Genomic DNA, 19123 nt, shown 5'->3' with positions numbered 1-19123 from the left:
TCATGACCCAGCCCTGTCAACCAATGGCTGAGAGCCTCCACACATGGCAAGGCCTGGCAACCAACCAGACCAGGGCCCAGCCACATCTAGGAGACTACTCATGGTAGTCAGCCTGCCCACATAGGGGTCACTCCTAGAACAGACAGCTCTGGTGACCAGAGGGGAGTGTGCTGCTGGGACGCATAGGACATCTCCTACAAAAGGCTCCTTCTCCAAGATAAACAGAAAGAAAAACAGAAAATTAGGCAATATGAGGCAACAGAGGAACATGTTCCAAACGAAGGAACAAGATAAAGTCCCAGAAGAAGAACTAAGTTAAATGGAAGTAGGCAATCTACCCAACAAAAAGTTCAAGGTAATAATCATGAAAATAATCAAACAACTTGGGAGAAGAATGAACACAGTGAGAAGTTTAACAAAGTTAGAAGATAAAAAGAAGAACCAAAAAGAGCTGAAAAATACAATACCTAAAATTAAAAATACACTACAAGGGAGGCTTCCCTGGTGGCACAGTGGTTGGGAGTCTGCCTGCTAATGCAGGGGACATGGGTTCGAGCCCTGGTCTGGGAGGATCCCACATGCCGCGGAGCAGCTGAGCCCGTGAGCCACAACTACTGAGCCTGCGCATCTGGAGCCTGTGCTCCGCAACAAGAGAGGCCACGATAGTGAGAGGCCCGTGCACCGCGATGAAGAGTGGCCCCCGCTTGCCACAACTGGAGAAAGCCCTCGCACAGAAACTCAGCCATAAATAAATAAATAAACAAATAAAATTTAAAAAAAAATACACTACAAGGAATCAATAGGAGATTAAATGATACATAGAAATGGAACAGTGAGCTGGAAAAGGAATAATGAAAATCACTGAAGCTGAAAAAAAAAAGAATAAAAAAGAAATTAAGACAGTTTAAAAGACCTCTGAGACAACATCAAGTCTATTAACATTGGCATTAGAGGCATCCCTGAAGGAGAAGAGAGAAAAAGGGGCAGAGGACATAATTGAAGACATAATAGCTGAAAACTTCCCTAGCCTGGGAAAGGAAATGGACATCAAGGTCCAGGAAGCACAGAGAGTCCCAAACACAATCATCCCAAAGAGGACCACACCAAGACACACTGTAATTAAAATGAGAAAATATAAGATGAAGAGAGAATATTAAAAGCAAGGGGAAAGCAACAAGTCAGGTACAAGGCAACTCCTATAAGTTTATCAGCTAACTTTTCAGCAGAAACTCTATAGGCCAGACGGGAGTGGCATGGTATATTTTAAATGATGAAAGGGAAAACCTACAACAAGAAATGCTCTACCCCACAAGGCTTTCTTTCAGATTTGATGGAGAGAGCAAAAGTTTTACAACCAGGTAAAAGCATCACCAAACTAGCATTATAAGAAATGTTAAGGGAACTTCTCTATGAGAAAAAGAAAAGGCAACAACTAGAAACACAAAAAGTACAAAAGGAAAAAGCTCGTTGATAAAGGCAAATATACAGTAAAGGTAGTAAATCAACCACATACAAAGTTAGTAGGAAGGTTAAAAGACAAAAGTAGTAAAATTATCTATATTCACAATAAGCAGTTAAGGGATACATAAAACAAAAAGATGTGAAAGATGATGTGAAAAACAGTAATCATGGGGGAAAGGAAGTAAAAATACAGGGTTGTTAAAATTCATTTAAAATTAAGAAATCAGAAATTGAAAATAATCATATATATATTGAGAGATTCCTATATATAAATCTCATGGTAACCTCAAACCAAAAACCTATTATAGACACACACACAAAAAGAGAAAAGAATTCAAACATGACACTAAAGATTGTCGTCAAATCACAAAAGAACAAAAGAAGGGGAAAAAAGACCTACAAAACCAAATCCAAAACAATTAACAAAATGGCAATAAGAACATATTAATCAATAATCGCACTAAATGTAAACAGAATAAATGCCCCAATCAAAAGACACAGAGTGACTGAATGGACACAAAAACTATATATATATATATATATATATATATATATATATATATATACACACACACACACACACACACACACATATACATATATATATATATATATATGGTGCCTACAAGAGACTCACTTCAGATCTAAGACATACAACAGACTGAAAGTGAGGGGATGTAAAAAGGTATTCCATGTAAAATGGAAAGCAAAAGAAAGCTGGGGTAACAATACTTATATCAAAAATAAATAGACTTAGAGATTATAACAAGAAGCAAAGAAGGGTATTAAATAATGATAAAGGGATCAATCCAAGAAGATAAAACAATTGTAAATATATATGCACCCAACACAGGAGCACCTAAATACATAAAGCAAATATTAATAAACATAAAGAGAGAAATTGGCAGTAACACAATAACAGTAGGGGACTTTAACATCCCCCTCACATCAATGGACAGATGATCCAGACAGAAAATCAATACGGAAACACTGACTTATATTACACATTACACCACCACTACGTTAGACCACATGGACTTGTTTCTACTCCCTCATGCTGCAGCATGAGTCCCAGTAAAGCCTTGCCTCAATTTCTTGTCTGACCTCATCAATTTCTATTCATTAAAGAGTCCAAGGACCCTGGTCAGCAACAGTATCTCACAGAAAGGAGCCTGTACACTCGTCTGGAGCCCCAATTTTTTGACTGCTGCCCAGGACACCTCCAGTTTGCCCAGTTCTGGGGGCCAGCAGGGCTTACACTTGCAGTCACATGGGACTGTACATATTTGCATCCTTTAAAAGCTATTAGCGGAGGGTCTCACTTCAAATCAGCCTGAATCTAGGAATGAGATTTCCCCTCCAAGACACTGACTGGTCTAGGAACACCCTCAATGACTGAGAATTATTACAACTAAAATAGGCTGCTTGGACAACAACAAAGGTTTGAGAGACAACCCAGACCTAAGGCAGGGTTGAATGACAAGGTCACCTTACACAAGGCCAACCAAACAAAAATAACATTCAGAGATACAAACCACTACGTATAAAATAGATAAGCAACAAGGATACGCTGTATAGTACCGGGAAATACAGCCATTGTTTTGTAATAACTTTAAATGGATTATGATCTATAAAAATATTAAATCACTATGTTGTACATCTGAAACTAATACAATACTGTAAATCAACTATACTTCAATTTTAAATACACAGAAAAAACATTAATGAAACAGTGATAAGTAATACCTGAGAAAGAGTTCAAAGTAATGGTCATAATAATATGCTCACCAAACTAAGGAGAATGGAACACAGTAAGAACTTGAACAAAGAGAAAGAAAATGTAAGAAAAATCCAAGAAAAATCCAAACAGAAGTCATAGAGCTAACATCTCTAATTATTAGAGAAAGGTAATCAAAACTACAATGAGGTACCACCTCACACTGGTCAGAATGGCCATCATTAAAAATATCTACAAATAACAAATTCTGGAGAGGGTGTGGAGAAAAGGGAACCCTCCTACACTGTTGGTGGGAATGTATACTGGTGCAGCCACTATGGAAAACAGTATGGAGGTTCCTCAAAAAACTAAGAATACAGTTGCCATGTGATCCAGCAATAACACTCCTGGGCGTATATCTGGACAAAATTATAATTCAAAGAGATACATGCACCCCTATGTTCATAGCAGCACTATTCACAATAGCCAAGACATGGAAACAACCTAAATGTCCATCGACAGCTGAATGGATAAAGAAGATGTGGTACATATATACAATGGAATATTACTCAGCCATAAAAAAGAATGAAATAATGCCATTTGCAACAACATGGATGGACCTAGAGATTATCGTACTAAGTGAAGTCAGAAAGAGAAAGACATACCATATGATATCACTTATATGTGGAATCTAAAATGTGACACAAATGAACTTACCTACAAAACAGAAACAGACTCACAGACACAGAAAACAAACTTATGGTTACCAGAGGGGAAAGAGGGTAGGGGAGGGATAAATTATACAGAATGGATAAACCACAAGGTCCTAATTTATAGCCCAGGGAACTATATTCAATATCCTGTGATAAAGTATAATGGAAAAGAATATGAAAAAGAATGTATGTGCGTGTGTGTGCGTGTATATATATATATATATACACGCACACACACACACGTATAACTGAATCACTGTGCTGTACAGCAGAAATTAACAAAACACTGTAAATCAACTATAGTAAGTCCCTTACATATGAACCTTCAAATTGCGAACTTTCAAAGATGTGAACATGCATTTGCATGTCCAATCACGTAAGTTAGCTCACATGTCTGGTGTACGCTGTCATGTGTGTGCATCCTCTACAAGTGGTTGTGCTTTTGTGTACTTTACTGTACAGTACTATATAGAGTACAGTAGTACAGTGTCTTTATTTCAAGCCCAGGATGTCCGGAAGCAAGTGTAAAAGCAGTGGTGATGTAGCTGGTACTGCTAAGAAGCACCGAGCGATAATAATGGAAACAAAAGTGAAAATAATTGAGAGAGTGGAGCGACAAGAAGAAGTAACTGAAGAACTGAAGAGATTCACAATGCAGGAAATGGCAAGGGGATTTTCTTTATTTGAGGAAGCAATGTTAGTTTTTGAGGCACAGGACCTGAATGTAGAACAGTACACACGAAGGTTGCAGCAGCCATTCAGAATGCAATCCAGAGCTACCATGTCATCTATGATGAGAAAAAAAAGAGCTACTAACCAGACATCACTGGAACCTTTATTCAAGAGGGTAGGTAGACTTGAATCCAGCAAGGAATCAGAATCTGTGTCATCAACGTCAGGTGTGAGTGAAATTGCAGCTTGCCCTCCTTCTCCTATTTCTGATGATCCTTCAGCTCTACCATCTCCCACCTCCACTCCCTCCTCCAGTCTATAACTCTTCTTGCCTGTTCATTTGATGCCAGCTGTTGTACTGTTCTACTGTACTTTTCAAGGCACTGTACTATAAGATTAAAAATGTTTATTTTTTGTGTTTGTTTTTTATGTATTATCTGTGTGAAAAGTATTATAAACCTATTACAGTACAGTACTATATAGACAATTATGTTAGTTGGGTACCTAGGCTAACGTTCCTGGACTTATACCAACAAATTGGACTCATGAACATGCTTTTGGAACAGAACTCGTTCGTATGTAAGGGACTTTCTGTATACTTCAATAAAATAAATTTTAAAAAATAAAAATTAAAAAAAAGAAGCCAGAGAGCTAAAGAATACAATAACTTAACTGAAAAATACACTAGAGGGGTTCAAGAGCAGACTAGATGAAGCAGCAGAAAGGATAAGAGAACTCAGACAGGGCACAGGAACCCACCTAATCAGAGCAGCAAAAATTAAAAAAAATTTTTTAAGTGAAGATAGCTTAAGGGACTAACAGGACAACATCAAGTGGACTAACAGTCACATTATAGGATTCCCAGAAGAAGGAGAGAGAAAAAGCAGAAAGCTTTTTTGAGGAAATAATGGGTACAAAACTTCCCTAAGCTGGGGAAAGAAACAGACATCCAGATCCAGGAAGGCCAGAGAATTCAAAATAAACTGGACTCAAAGAGATCCACACCAGGACACTTTATAGTTAAAATGTAAAAAGTTAAGGACAAAGAGATAATTTTAAAAACAGCAAGCAAGAAAAAAAAAGCAACAGGGCACCTCCATTAAACAGTCAGCATATGGACTTCCCTGGCAGTCTAGTGGTTAAGACTCCACTCCGTGCTTCCACTGCAGGGGGCACGGATTCGATCCCTGGTCAGGGAACTAAGATCCCACATGCTGCATGGTGTGGCCAAAAAATTAAAACAAAAGAAAAAGAAAAAAAAGGAGTCAGCATATTTTTCAGCAGAAACATCACAGGCCAGAATAGAGTGTTGTGATATACTCCAAGTGCTGAAAGAAAAAGATTCCCATCCAATACTCTACCTGGCAACATCTTTGTTCAGAATTGAAATAGAGATAAAGAGTTTTCCAGACAAGCAAAAGCCAAAGGAGCTCATCACCACTAAACAACACTAACAAGAAACGTTAAGTGATTTCTTTAAGCTAAAAAGAAAGGGTGCTAAATAGTAACAAGAAAACATGTGAAAGTGTAAATCTTACTGGCAAAGGTAAATATAAACGTAGTGAATGAATCATTTATAAAGTTAGTGTGAAAGTCAGAAGTCAAAAGCAGTAAAAATAACTGCAACCACAATAATTAGTTAAGAAATACACAAGACAAAAAGATGTAAAATGTGACATCCAAAACATGAAACATGGCAAGGGGAGAGTAAAAATGTAGAGCTTTAGAATGTATTTAAACTGAAGTTGTTATCAACTTAAAATAGACTGTTATAAATATAACTTGTTACATGAAAGCCTCAAGGTAACCGCCATTCAAGAACTTATAGTAGATACACAAAAGATGATAAGACATGAATCTAAGCATACCACTAAAGAAAGCAAACCACAAAGGAAGAGAGAAAGAGAAATAAGACCCAGATGGTGAAGGAATGGGAAAAGGATATTCCATGCAAGTGGAAACCAAAAGAAAGCTAGAGTAGCTATACTTCTATCAGACAAAATTTGAAACAGAAACCATAACAAGAGACAAAGAAGGGTATTACATAATGATAAAGGGGTCAATCCAACAAGAGGATGTAATATTATGCATGCAATATAGGAGCAACAAATATATAAACCAACTATTAATTGACCTAAAGGGAGAAATATATAGCAATACAATAATAGTAGGGGAGTTTAATACCCCACTTACATCAATGAATAGATCATCCAAACTGAAAATCAATAAGAAAGCATTGTCTTTAAATGACATATTAGATCAGATTAACTTAACAGATATATATAGAACATTCCATTCAAAAGAAACAGGATACAGATTCTTCTCAAGTACACACAGAACATTCTCCAGGATACATTACATGTTAGGCCACAAAACAAGTTTTAACAAATTTAGGATTAGAGTAAAATCATATTAAGTATCTTTTCCAACCACAATATTACGAAAATAGAAATAAATTACAAGAAGAAAACTGGAAAATTTACAAATATGTGAAGATTAAACAACATGCTACTGAACAACCAATGGGTCAAGAAAGAAATCAAAACCAAAATTAAAATAGTACCTTGAGACAAAAGAAAATGGATATACAACATACTGAAATACAGGGGATGCAATGAAAGCAGTTTTAAGAGGAAAGTTCATAGTAATAAATGCCTAACGCACATATAAGAAAAATTTCAAATAAATAACATAAATTTACACTCTGAGGAAAAGAAGAACAAAGCCCAAGTTTCGTAGAAGAAAGGAAATAACAAAGATCACATTGGAAATAAATGAAATGGAGTCTAAAGAAATGACCGAAAAATAATCAATAAAACCAAGAGCTGGTTCTTTGAAAAGATAAACAAAAATGACAATTAGCTAGACTCACAAAGAAAAAAAGATAAAAGGCTCAAATAAATAAAATCAGAAATAAAAGAGGAAACATGACAACTGATATCACAGAGATACAAAGGATCCAAAGGGACTGCTATGACAATTACACACCAATAGTATGGACAATCAAGAATAAATTCATAAATTCCTACAATATACAACCTTCTAAGACTGAATCATGAAGAAAGAAAAATTGAACAGACTGATTACTACTATTAAGGATAATGAATCCGTAATTTTATTTATTATCTCTGGAAATTGGCATTGTCAGAGATATTTATTCTTTTCTTGTTATTTTCTGAATATTTTAAATGTTCTACAGAGAGTACATGCTGTTACAATAAATACATACAAGTAACAGTATAAAAAAGAAAATAGCCTTGTGGGTTCTTGCTACTACTAAGTTTAACCTCACATTCAGTATGTTTATAAAGCTAATGATCATTTTCCCTGGAACCTATCAGATTTTCCAGTGTTTGTTCACAGTGATTTCTTCAAATCCAGATACTTTTACTGAAAGCAGAGAAACTGTCTACAGTAAAGATGCAGGAATAAAGATGCAGACATAGAGGATGGACTTGAGGACACAGGGAGGGGGAAAGGTAAGCTGAGACGAAGTGAGAGAGTGGCATGGACATATATACACTACCAAATGTAAAACAGATAGCTAGTGGGAAGCAGCCGCATAGCATAGGGAGATCAGCTCGGTTCTTTGTGTCCACCTAGAGGGGTGGGATAGGGAGGGTGGGAGGGAGACGCAAGAGGGAGGAGATATTGGGACATATGTACACATATATAGTTGATTCACTTTGTTATACAGCAGAAACTAACACACCAGTGTAAAGCATTATACTACAATAAAAATGTTTAAGAAAATAAATAAATAAATAAAACTCCTTACAAACAAAAGTCCAGGACCAGGACACTTCCCTGATGAATTCCATCAAATATCCACAGAACAATTAATACCAATCTTTCTCAAACTCGTCCAAACAATAGAAGAGGAGGGAATATTTCCAAACTCGTTTTACAAGACCAGCATTACTCTGATACCAAAACCAGACAAGGTCACCACAAGAGAAGAAAATTACAGACAAACATCCCTTAATAACATAGATGCAAAAATCCTCAACAAAATGTTAGCAAACTGATACAACAATCTATTAAAGGGATCATACATCACGAGCAAGAGGGATTTCTACCACGGCTGCAGAAATGGTTCAATATCTACAAATCAATCAATGTGATATACCACATTAACAAAATGAAGAATAAATGTTGTATGATCATCTCAATAGCTGTAAAAGAAAAAAACATTTCACAAAATTCAACATTTATTTATGACAAAAGCTCTCAACAAAGTGGGTATAGAGGAAACGTACTCAACAAAAAATAGGCCATGTATAACAAACCCACAGATAATGTAATACTCAAAGATGAAAAGCTGAAAGCAATTCCTCTAAAATCAGGAAGAAGAAAAGGATGCCCACTCCTGCCACTTTTATCAAACATATTATTGGAAGTCCTAGCCACAGCAATTTGGCAAAATAATAATAATAATAATAAAAGGCATCTACATTGGAAAGGAGAAAATAAATCTGTCACTATTTGCAGACGACATGATAGAGAAAACCCTAAAGACTACCAAAAAACTATTAGAACTATAAATAAAGTTGTAGGATGCAAAACTGATTAACAAAAATCTACTGCATTCCTATACAATAAAAATGAACTATCCAAAAGAGAACTTACGAAAACAATGCCACTTACAATTGCATCAAAAAGAATAAAATAGCTATGAATAAATTTAACAAAGGAGGTGAAAGACCTGTACACTGAAAACTATATGTCCTTGATGGCACAAGACACAAATAAGTGGAAAGATATTCCATGCTCATGGATTGGAAGAATTAATATTGTTAAAATGTCCATAATACTGAAAACAATCATCAGGTTTGAGGCATTCCTTATCAAATTTCGAATGGCATATTCACAGAAATAGAACAAACGATCCTAAAATTTGTATGGAACCACAAAAGACCCTGAATAGTCAAAGCTATCTTGAGAAAGAAGAACAAAGCTGGAGGCATCATGTGCCCTGACTTCAAATGATATTACAAAGCTATGGAAATCAAAACAGTATGATATGGGGGGAAAAACAGACATCGATCAATGGAACAGAGTAGAGAGCCCAGAAATAAACTCATGCATATATGGTCAATCAATTTATGATGAAGGAGCCAAGAATATACAATGGAGAAAGGACAGTCTCTTTGATAAATGGTGTTGGGAAACTGGAAAACCACATGCAAAGAATGAAACTGGACCACTTTCTTACACCATACACAAAAATTAACTCCAAATGAATTAAAGACTTGAATGTAAGACATGAAACTATAGAACTTCTAAAAAGAAACATAGACAATAAGTTCCTTGACATAGGTCTTATTGAATTTGGGGGGTTTGACACCAAAAGCAAGGCATCAAAAGGAAAAATAAACAAGTGGAACTACATCAAACTAAAAAGCTTCTGCAGAACAAAGGAAACCATCAACATAATGAAATGGCAACCTATTAAATGGGAGAAAATATTTGAAAATCATATATCTAATAAAGGGTTAATATCCAAAATACATAAATACATAAAGAACTCATAAAACTCAATTGCAAAAAAAAATAGTATCAATCTGAGTAAAAAATGAGCAGATGATCTGAATAGCCATTTTTCCAAAGAAGACATACATATGGCCAATAGGTACATGAAAAGATGCTCAAAATCACTAATCATCAGGGAAATGCAAATCCAAACCACAATGAGACATCACCTCACACCTGTCAGAATTGCTATTGGCATAAAGACAAGAAATAACAAAGTGTTGGTGAGAATAGGTAAAAGGAAACCCTTGTGCACTGTTGGTGGGAATGTAAATTGGTGCAGCCACTATGGAAAAGAGTATGGAGGTTCCTCAGAAAAACTAAAAATACAACTACCAGATGATCCAGGAAGTATTCACTTCTGGATATTTTTCCAAAGTAAATGACAACACTAACTGGAGAAGATATATGCAGTCCCATGTTTACTGCAGCATTATTTACATTAGCCAAGGTATGGGAACAGCCTATGTGTCCACTGTTGGGTGAACGGATAAAGAAAATATTATATATATATATATATATATACACACACACATACATAAGCGCGTGCACGCACGTGCACACACACACACACAGTAAAATATTATTCAGCCATGAAAAACAATGAAACCTTGCCATTTGTGACAACATGGATGGACCTTGAGAGGATTATGTTAAGTCAAATAAGTCAGACAGGGAAAGACAAATACAATATGATCTCACTTACATGTGGAATCTAACACAAAATAAAACAAAAACTAAGCGCATAGATACAGAGAACAGATTGGTAGTTGCCAGAGGCAGGAACTGGGGGCGGGGGGGGGGGGGTGGGCAAAATGGATGAAGGGAGTCAAAAGGTACAAACTTCCACTTATAAAATAAACAAGTCTAGGGGATGTAATGTACAGCATAGTGATGACGGTTAATACTGCACTGCATATTTGAAAGTTGCTAACAGAGTAAATGTTAAAAGTTCTCATTACAAGAAAAAAAGTTCTGTAATTATGTATAGTGATAGATGTTACCTAGACTTGTGGTGATCCAGTTACAATATATATAAATACTGAATCATCATATTGTATACCTGAAAATAATATAATGTATGTCAATTATACCTCAATAAAAAATGTTTAAAGATAAAACATTGTTTTATATCTGACAAGTCTGTATTGGATCAACTGTCCTGAACAAAAAAGGAAATACCTGGATTACCAAAAACCCACAAAAATCAATACACAGTTAATTTATAGATTCAAATTCCAGATAATAATGAACTGACATAACCAAAAGGCAAAAGGCAAAATTCCAAGCAAAAGATAGTGCATAGAAAATTTTTTAAAATAATATACAAATGAAGTAAATAATAATATAAAAGGTTAAATTTCTTACAACACTTATTACTGTTTTGGTTATTTCCTTACCTGTGGATGTTTAATTTTATCATTTTTTTTTTGTCCACCTGAATCTGCCACTAGTGTTTTTCTTGTGTCTTTCTCCAATGGTATATATTTTGAATCTTCACCTTTAACTTCTATTTTATCAATACCCATTTCTGTTGTCTTGGTCTTTCCCTCACTTTTAAGTAACTCCATTTCTTGATTTTGGAAATAGCCAAGTTGCTCCTTAGCTCTTTCAGCTTCCTGTTTTTAAAAAAGTAACTTTGTCAAGCATTATTTCTATGACATTTTCCTGCCAACATGACAACTTTCAGGAATCTTCATATATTCATGCCTACACTGGTTCTTAATTTTATTTTTACAGAGTTAGAGGAAACTAAGTTAAACCACTGGTATAATCCATAGTTTAACAGATCCAAATTAAAATTAAAAACTATGAAGAGACAGCAACAGTCAGCTCTACCCACCACCAGAGCCTCCCATCAAGCCTCTTAGATAGCCTCAACCACCAGAGGGCAGACAACAGAAGCAAGAAAAACTATAATCCTGCAGCCTGTGGACCAAAAACCACAGTTACAGAAAGATAGAGAAGATGAAAAGGCAGAGGGCTATGTACCAGATGAAGGAACAAGAAAAAACCCCAGAAAAACAACTAAATGAAGTGGAGATAGGCAACCTTCCAGAAAAAGAATTCAGAATAATGATAGTGAAGATGATCCAGGACCTTGGAATAAGAATGGAGGCAAAGATTGAGAAGATGCAAGAAATGATTAACAAAGACCTAGAAGAATTAAAGAACAAACAAACAGAGATGACCAATACAATAACTGAAATGAAAACTACACTAGAAGGAATCAATAGCAGAATAACTGAGGCAGAAGAACGGATAAGTGACCTGGAAGACAGAATGATGGAATTCACTGCTGTGGAACAGACTAAAGAAAAAAGAATGAAAAGAAATGAAGACAGCCTAAGAGACCTCTGGGATAACATTAAACGCAACAACATTCGCATTATAGGGGTCCCAGAAGGAGAAGAGAGAGAGAAAGGACCAGAGAAAATATTTGAAGAGATTATAGTCGAAAACTTCCCTAACATGGGAAAGGAAATAGCCACCCAAGTCCAGGAAGCGCAGAGAGTCCCATACAGGATAAACCCAAGGAGAAACACGCCGAGACACATAGTAATCAAAGTGGCAAAAATTAAAGACAAAGAAAAGTTATTGAAAGCAGCAAGGGAAAAACGACAAATAACATACAAGGGAACTCCCATAAGGTTAACAGCTGATTTCTCAGCAGAAACTCTGCAAGCCAGAAGGGAGTGGCATGATATACTTAAAGTGATGAAAGGGAAGAACCTACAACCAAGATTACTCTACCCGGCAAGGATCTCATTTAGATTTGATGGAGAAATCAAAAGCTTTACAGACAAGCAAAAGCTAAGAGAATTCAGCACCACCAAACCAGCTCTACAACAAATGCTAAAGGAACTTCTCTAAGTGGGAAACACAAGAGAAGAAAAGGACCTACAAAAACAAACACAAAACAATTAAGAAAATGGTCATAGGAACATACATATCGATAATTACCTTAAACGTGAATGGATTAAATGCCCCAACCAAAAGACATAGACTGGCTGAATGGATACAAAAACAAGACCCATATATATGCTGTCTACAAGAGACCCACTTTAGACCTAGGGACACATACAGACTGAAAGTGATGGGATGGAAAAAGATATTCCATGCAAATGGAAATCAAAAGAAAGCTGGAGTAGCTATACTCATATCAGATAAAACAGACTTTAAATTAAAGAATGTTACAAGAGACAAGGAAGGACACTACATAATGATCCAGGGATCAATCCAAGAAGAAGATATAACAATTATAAATATATATGCACCCAACATAGGAGCACCTCAATACATAAGGCAACTGCTAACAGCTATAAAAGAGGAAATCGACAGTAACACAATAATAGTGGGGGACTTTAACACCTCACTTACACCAATGGACAGATCATCCAAAATGAAAATAAATAAGGAAACAGAAGCTTTAAATGACACAATAGACCAGATAGATTTAATTGATATATATCGGACATTCCATCCAAAAACAGCAGATTACACGTTCTTCTCAAGTGCGCACGGAACATTCTCCAAGATAGATCACATCTTGGGTCACAAATCAAGCCTCAGTAAATTTAAGAAAATTGAAATCATATCAAGCATCTTTTCTGACCACAACGCTATGAGATTAGAAATGAATTACAGGGAAAAAAACGTAAAAAGGACAAACACATGGAGGCTAAACAATACGTTACTAAATAACCAAGAGATCACTGAAGAAATCAAAGAGGAAATCAAAAAATACCTAGAGACAAATGACAATGAAAACACGACGACCCAAAACTTATGGGATGCAGCAAAAGCAGTTCTAAGAGGGAAGTTTATAGCTATACAAGCCTACCTAAAGAAACAAGAAAAAGCTCAAGTAAACAATCTAACCTTACACTTAAAGAAACTAGAGAAAGAAGAACAAACAAAACCCAAAGTTAGCAGAAGGAAAGAAATCATAAAGATCAGAGCAGAAATAAATGAAATAGAAACAAAGAAAACAATAGCAAAGATCAATAAAACTAAAAGTTGGTTCTTTGAGAAGATAAACAAAATTGATAAACCATTAGCCAGACTCATCAAGAAAAAGAGGGAGAGGACTCAAATCAATAAAATCAGAAATGAAAAAGGAGAAGTTACAACAGACACTGCAGAAATACAAAGCATCCTAAGAGACTACTACAAGCAACTTTATGCCAATAAAATGGACAACCTGGAAGAAATGGACAAATTCTTAGAAAGGTATAACCTTCCAAGACTGAACCAGGAAGAAATAGAAAATATGAACAGACCAATCACAAGTAATGAAATTGAAACTGTGATTAAAAATCTTCCAACAAACAAAAGTCCAGGACCAGATGGCTTCACAGGTGAATTCTATCAAACATTTAGAGAAGAGCTAACACCCATCCTTCTCAAACTCTTCCAAAAAATTGCAGAGGAAGGAACACTCCCAAACTCATTCTATGAGGCCACCATCACCCTGATACCAAAACCAGACAAAGACACTACAAAAAAAGAAAATTACAGACCAATATCACTGATGAATATAGATGCAAAAATCCTCAACAAAATACTAGCAAACAGAATCCAACAACACATTAAAAGGATCATACACCACGATCAAGTGGGATTTATCCCAGGGATGCAAGGATTCTTCAATATACGCAAATCAATCAATGTGATACACCATATTAACAAATTGAAGAATAAAAACCATATGATCATCTCAATAGATGCAGAAAAAGCTTTTGACAAAATTCAACACCCATTTCTGATAAAAACTCTCCAGAAAGTGGGCATAGAGGGAACCTACCTCAACATAATAAAGGCCATATATGACAAACCCACAGCAAACATCATTCTCAATGGTGAAAAACTGAAAGCATTTCCTCTAGAATCAGGAACAATACAAGGATGTCCACTCTAAAAAAAAAAAAAACTATGAAGAAACCTCTTCTACTTAAAGGGCTATTTTTATACGCCAAGAGGTTCTACTGGCCACTGTTTTTTAAGGCTCTAATTATAATACAGGCACAATAAAAGTTAATAAAATGCATACATTATACATAGAATGTACCCAAGATAATTAAGATCTGTAATGTCAAATAATAAAAGAAAATGTGAAAAGTAATTTATTTCTTCTACAATAAATTTTTTAATGTCACTTGTAATATTAACAGTTATTTGTGTGAAAGAAAGAAAAAAGTTCACAGTCTCACCACAAACAGAAAGCTCACTGTTAACATGTTGATATATACTCTTTTTAAGTATTTCTAATTATAGCTAGTGCATATGTGTATATGTATTTTTAAACTTTTATCTAGATTGGATCATACTATACATAGAGGCATAATATGCTCTTTTCATTAAATAATGTCATAAGGTATGTTTTCATGATGATAAATATACATCCAAATCAGAGTAGCTAACAGAAGTACATTTTAATAATATACCTTAATTAATTTAGCAAATTTCTTATCAATGGACATATTGGTAATTTAAAAAAATTTGCTATTAAAATTTTTCTATTCTACATATTGTACAAAATATCTGTACATTTTTTTCTTTTTTACAATAAATTTTTAGAAGTGGAATGGTTCACTGTAAAGACTATGTCTTTCCAAGACTTTTGTGATGTATTTTCTTCCAGAAAAGTATCAATCCATACTGACAATAGAAGTATGTGAAAGACAGCTCATTGCAGCACAAATCCACAAATATTGGATATTTCTGTTCCTTAAATTTTTAACAAAATGGTAGGTAAAAAATATGTATCCCTCTGCTATTTTAAAATGCATTTATTTGATAACTAGTAAGGATGAATATATTTGTATGCATTTATTGGCCATGTGTGTTTCTCAATTATGACTTGCCTATTTGTGTCCTCTGTCTATTTAGGAGGAAGAATATCCATATTTCCTGTATATTTGTAAAAGATCTTGATATGAAACATTTTATAAAGATTTTCCATTTATCTTTATATCTCATGAATTTTTTAACCATAAAAAGTTTTATTTTATATATAGCCAAATATATTAACATATTCCTTTATGGTATAATGCTTAGGAAGTCTTGTTCTAGCCAAGACATGTAATTGTTACTCAGTGTTTCTTCCAATATATTAATAGTTCAGTTAGCACTTTTGGATCTCAAACCAATCTGCAACTTATTTTAGTGTATTACATTAACTAGAAACCCAACAATGTTTTCACAGTAGTTTACTTTTGTGACTATTTTATCCTTCTATGAAAAAATTTTAATAACGAAAACTATAAACTATAAAATTACTACATTCATTTGAATCTGTTTCTGGACTTTTCATTCAGTACCAAATCCAGAACCACACTGCTTTAGTTATTGTGTTTTTATATTTTATATTGATTTTTGGATGAGCAAATCCTCCTTAATTGTTCCTCCGTGAAATCACCAGTTTCTTATTTCAATATATCCTATACTAATTATGCTAATTTCAAAAAAACCCATTTGTATCTAGAAATAAATTGCTTTAAGTTTGTATATCAATTTTCTTTCTAGCTTACTGTTTTGGAAAGAATACATACTAAATTTTATTAATATATTTCCATTGCATAAAATGAGAATACTTTAAACCCGGCAAAATAATACAATATATAGACCTATTAGTTTACAAAGTTAAAATTATTCATTTAAAAAGTTGTTTATAGATATTTTCTTCCCTTGTTAACAATTTCAAGGGAACATGATATCTTTTTACCTGTAAAGCTTGTTTCAGTTGTTCCCGAAGAACTCGGTTCTCAATTTTCAGAGCATGTGTTACTTTCTAGGATGTAATATGGGGGGAAAGTATTCATTTAGTATTTTTGTTTTTATTAATTTATTGTCATAATTATTACCTTTCTAAAGTGCATAGATAGCCAAGATGATGATTTGAGGATAAACATTTACTGCACACTTCTCAGGGAGAATGGTGGAACTTCTGTAGCTATAGCTTCCTATTGATTTTCCATAGGAAAAGTGACTTCGAATCTACGAAATTATAACTACAGTAAACATTTCATTACTCCTTTTCTCAAGGCCTAAAATATTTAAATACAAATATTTCAAATTTTAAGAAAAGAAGCAACTCTACTCTTAACACAAAAGAAATATAGTTCTGATTTTGTGAGAATGAGTAGATTCTACTATGCGTGGAAAGTCTCAAGAATTCTCCATCAGATGGAAGACAGTTTGAGGAACCATATCTAAAGTCCCCAGTTTCTTTCTTTCCTTTTTTTTTTTTTTTTTTTTTTTTTTCATGATAGCCATTCGGACTGGTGTGAGATGATATCTCATTGTAGTTTTGATGCATTTCTCTAATAATTAGCGATGTTGAACATCTTTTCATGTGTCTCTTGGCCATCTGTATGTCTTCTTTGGAGAAATGTCTATTTAGGTTTTCTGTGCATTCTTTGATTGGGTTGTTTGTTTTGATGATATTAAGCCACATGAGCTGTTTGTAAATTATGGAGACTAATCACTTGTCACATCATTTGCAAAAAAAAAAAGTGCTACAAATGAACTTATTTACAAAAAAGAAACAGGCTCACAGAGTTAGAGAACGAACTTATGGTTACTATGAGGGAAGGGTGGGTGGAAGGGATAGTTAGGAGTTTGGGATTGACATGTACACACTGCTATATTTAAAATGGATAACCAATAAGGAACTAGGACAGGGAACTCTGCTCAATATTCTGTAACAACCTAATTGGGAAAAGAATTTGAAGAATAGATACATGTATATGTAGCTGTAGCTGAATCACTTTGTTGTACACCTGAAACTAACACAACGTTGTTAATCAACTATACTCCAATATAAAATAAAAAGTCAAAAAAAAATAAAGTCCCCGGTTTTGATTCTGGTATAGCAGAGCAAGTTCCTACTGGACAAACCCTGCCACACATAACAACCACAAGCTCTAAACAAAATACAAATATCAACACTAGAGAGCAAACAAGAGTAGGTAGATTCTTGAGAGAAGCTGACACTTGGAAGAAGGGAAGAGTCCTACATAAGATCCTTGTTTCCTGGCTTCTAGTCTGAGGGCAAACCCTCCGAGCCAGGCAGAACCCTAATAGCTAATTCAAACAAACAAACAAACCTGAGTTTTTAGACCTTACAAACCAGGGTACAGAGTTCAGGGCAACCACAGCCACTGGAAAGGTTAGGGGAAATCACACAAAGAAGGGAGCCAGAGAGAGGGAGCCCCAAGCCATCTGTACAAACAACACAAATCTACCCCTGACCCCTTAAGCATATATGCATAAGGAAGATTCTAAACAGCCTAGCAAAAGCTATAAGAAATGAAATGTGATTTAAGCTGCTGCCTAAATACAGAATTTTCATTTTGCACCCAATCATGTTAATAATAAATTAAAGCAAAATAAATAAACAAAAATAGTACCAATCATAAGAAGAATATAGCAGAATCCAGAGCTTCAACAACATGACATTCACAATATCCAAGATAAAATTAAGAATTATTTGAATCTGAAGAAACAGGAAAATGAGACTTACTCTTAAAAGAAAAGAAAATTTACAGGGAAGGTGGTTAAAGATGGGGCACAGCAAGAGCCTGGACTTACCTCCTACCATGGAATCAGCAAATATATACCTACATACAGATCAGTTCCCTCTGAAAAGAACTTTAGAACTAGCCAAACAAGCGCTCCACAACAAAGAATAAAAAGGGACTATATCAAGACAGGTAGGAGAGGCAAAGAAACACTCTCACCAGAAACCCTACCCCCAGCATGATAGCACACTTTAGAGAGGGGTCTCACCAGACAGGCACTTTCCCCAGAGGAGCAAGGGATGCTTCCCATATCAAGCACCCTGGCTCCTGGGATCTACACCAGAGAGAGGAACCCCTGAAATGCCTTGCTCTGAAAACCAATGGGGCTGACATCCAACGGTCCCAAAGTGCTATAGAAAACTGAGAACCCCCTCCCCCCCAAAGGGCTGACATATGGTCTCACTCACCTGGAGACCCAGGGAAATAATAGCGGTCTGAAAAGT

At 35.1% G+C, this 19123-nt stretch overlaps 1 protein-coding gene across 19 annotated transcripts in view; it reads right to left on the bottom strand.

The window, feature by feature from the left end:
• CCDC7 (coiled-coil domain containing 7) overlaps positions 1 to 19123 on the bottom strand; it is a 327078-nt gene that overhangs the window by 197897 nt on the left and 110058 nt on the right. For all 19 annotated transcript variants that reach the window (XR_009500275.1, XR_009500273.1, XR_009500274.1 and 16 more), the window contains 2 exons: positions 16823 to 16888; positions 11496 to 11714 (listed from right to left, as the gene is read on the bottom strand). Coding sequence is in view for 3 of the 19 variants with exons in the window: in XM_059911398.1 (XP_059767381.1) it covers positions 11496 to 11714; positions 16823 to 16888 (285 nt within the window). In the remaining 16 variants the exon portion in view is untranslated. The remainder of the gene's footprint in view (positions 1 to 11495; positions 11715 to 16822; positions 16889 to 19123) is intronic.

Source organism: Balaenoptera ricei, chromosome 2 (genome assembly GCF_028023285.1).
Source record: "Balaenoptera ricei isolate mBalRic1 chromosome 2, mBalRic1.hap2, whole genome shotgun sequence".
Classification (NCBI taxonomy): domain Eukaryota; kingdom Metazoa; phylum Chordata; class Mammalia; order Artiodactyla; family Balaenopteridae; genus Balaenoptera; species Balaenoptera ricei.
Note: the sequence above shows the minus strand (reverse complement) of the source record. Positions and strands in the feature narration are given on the sequence as shown.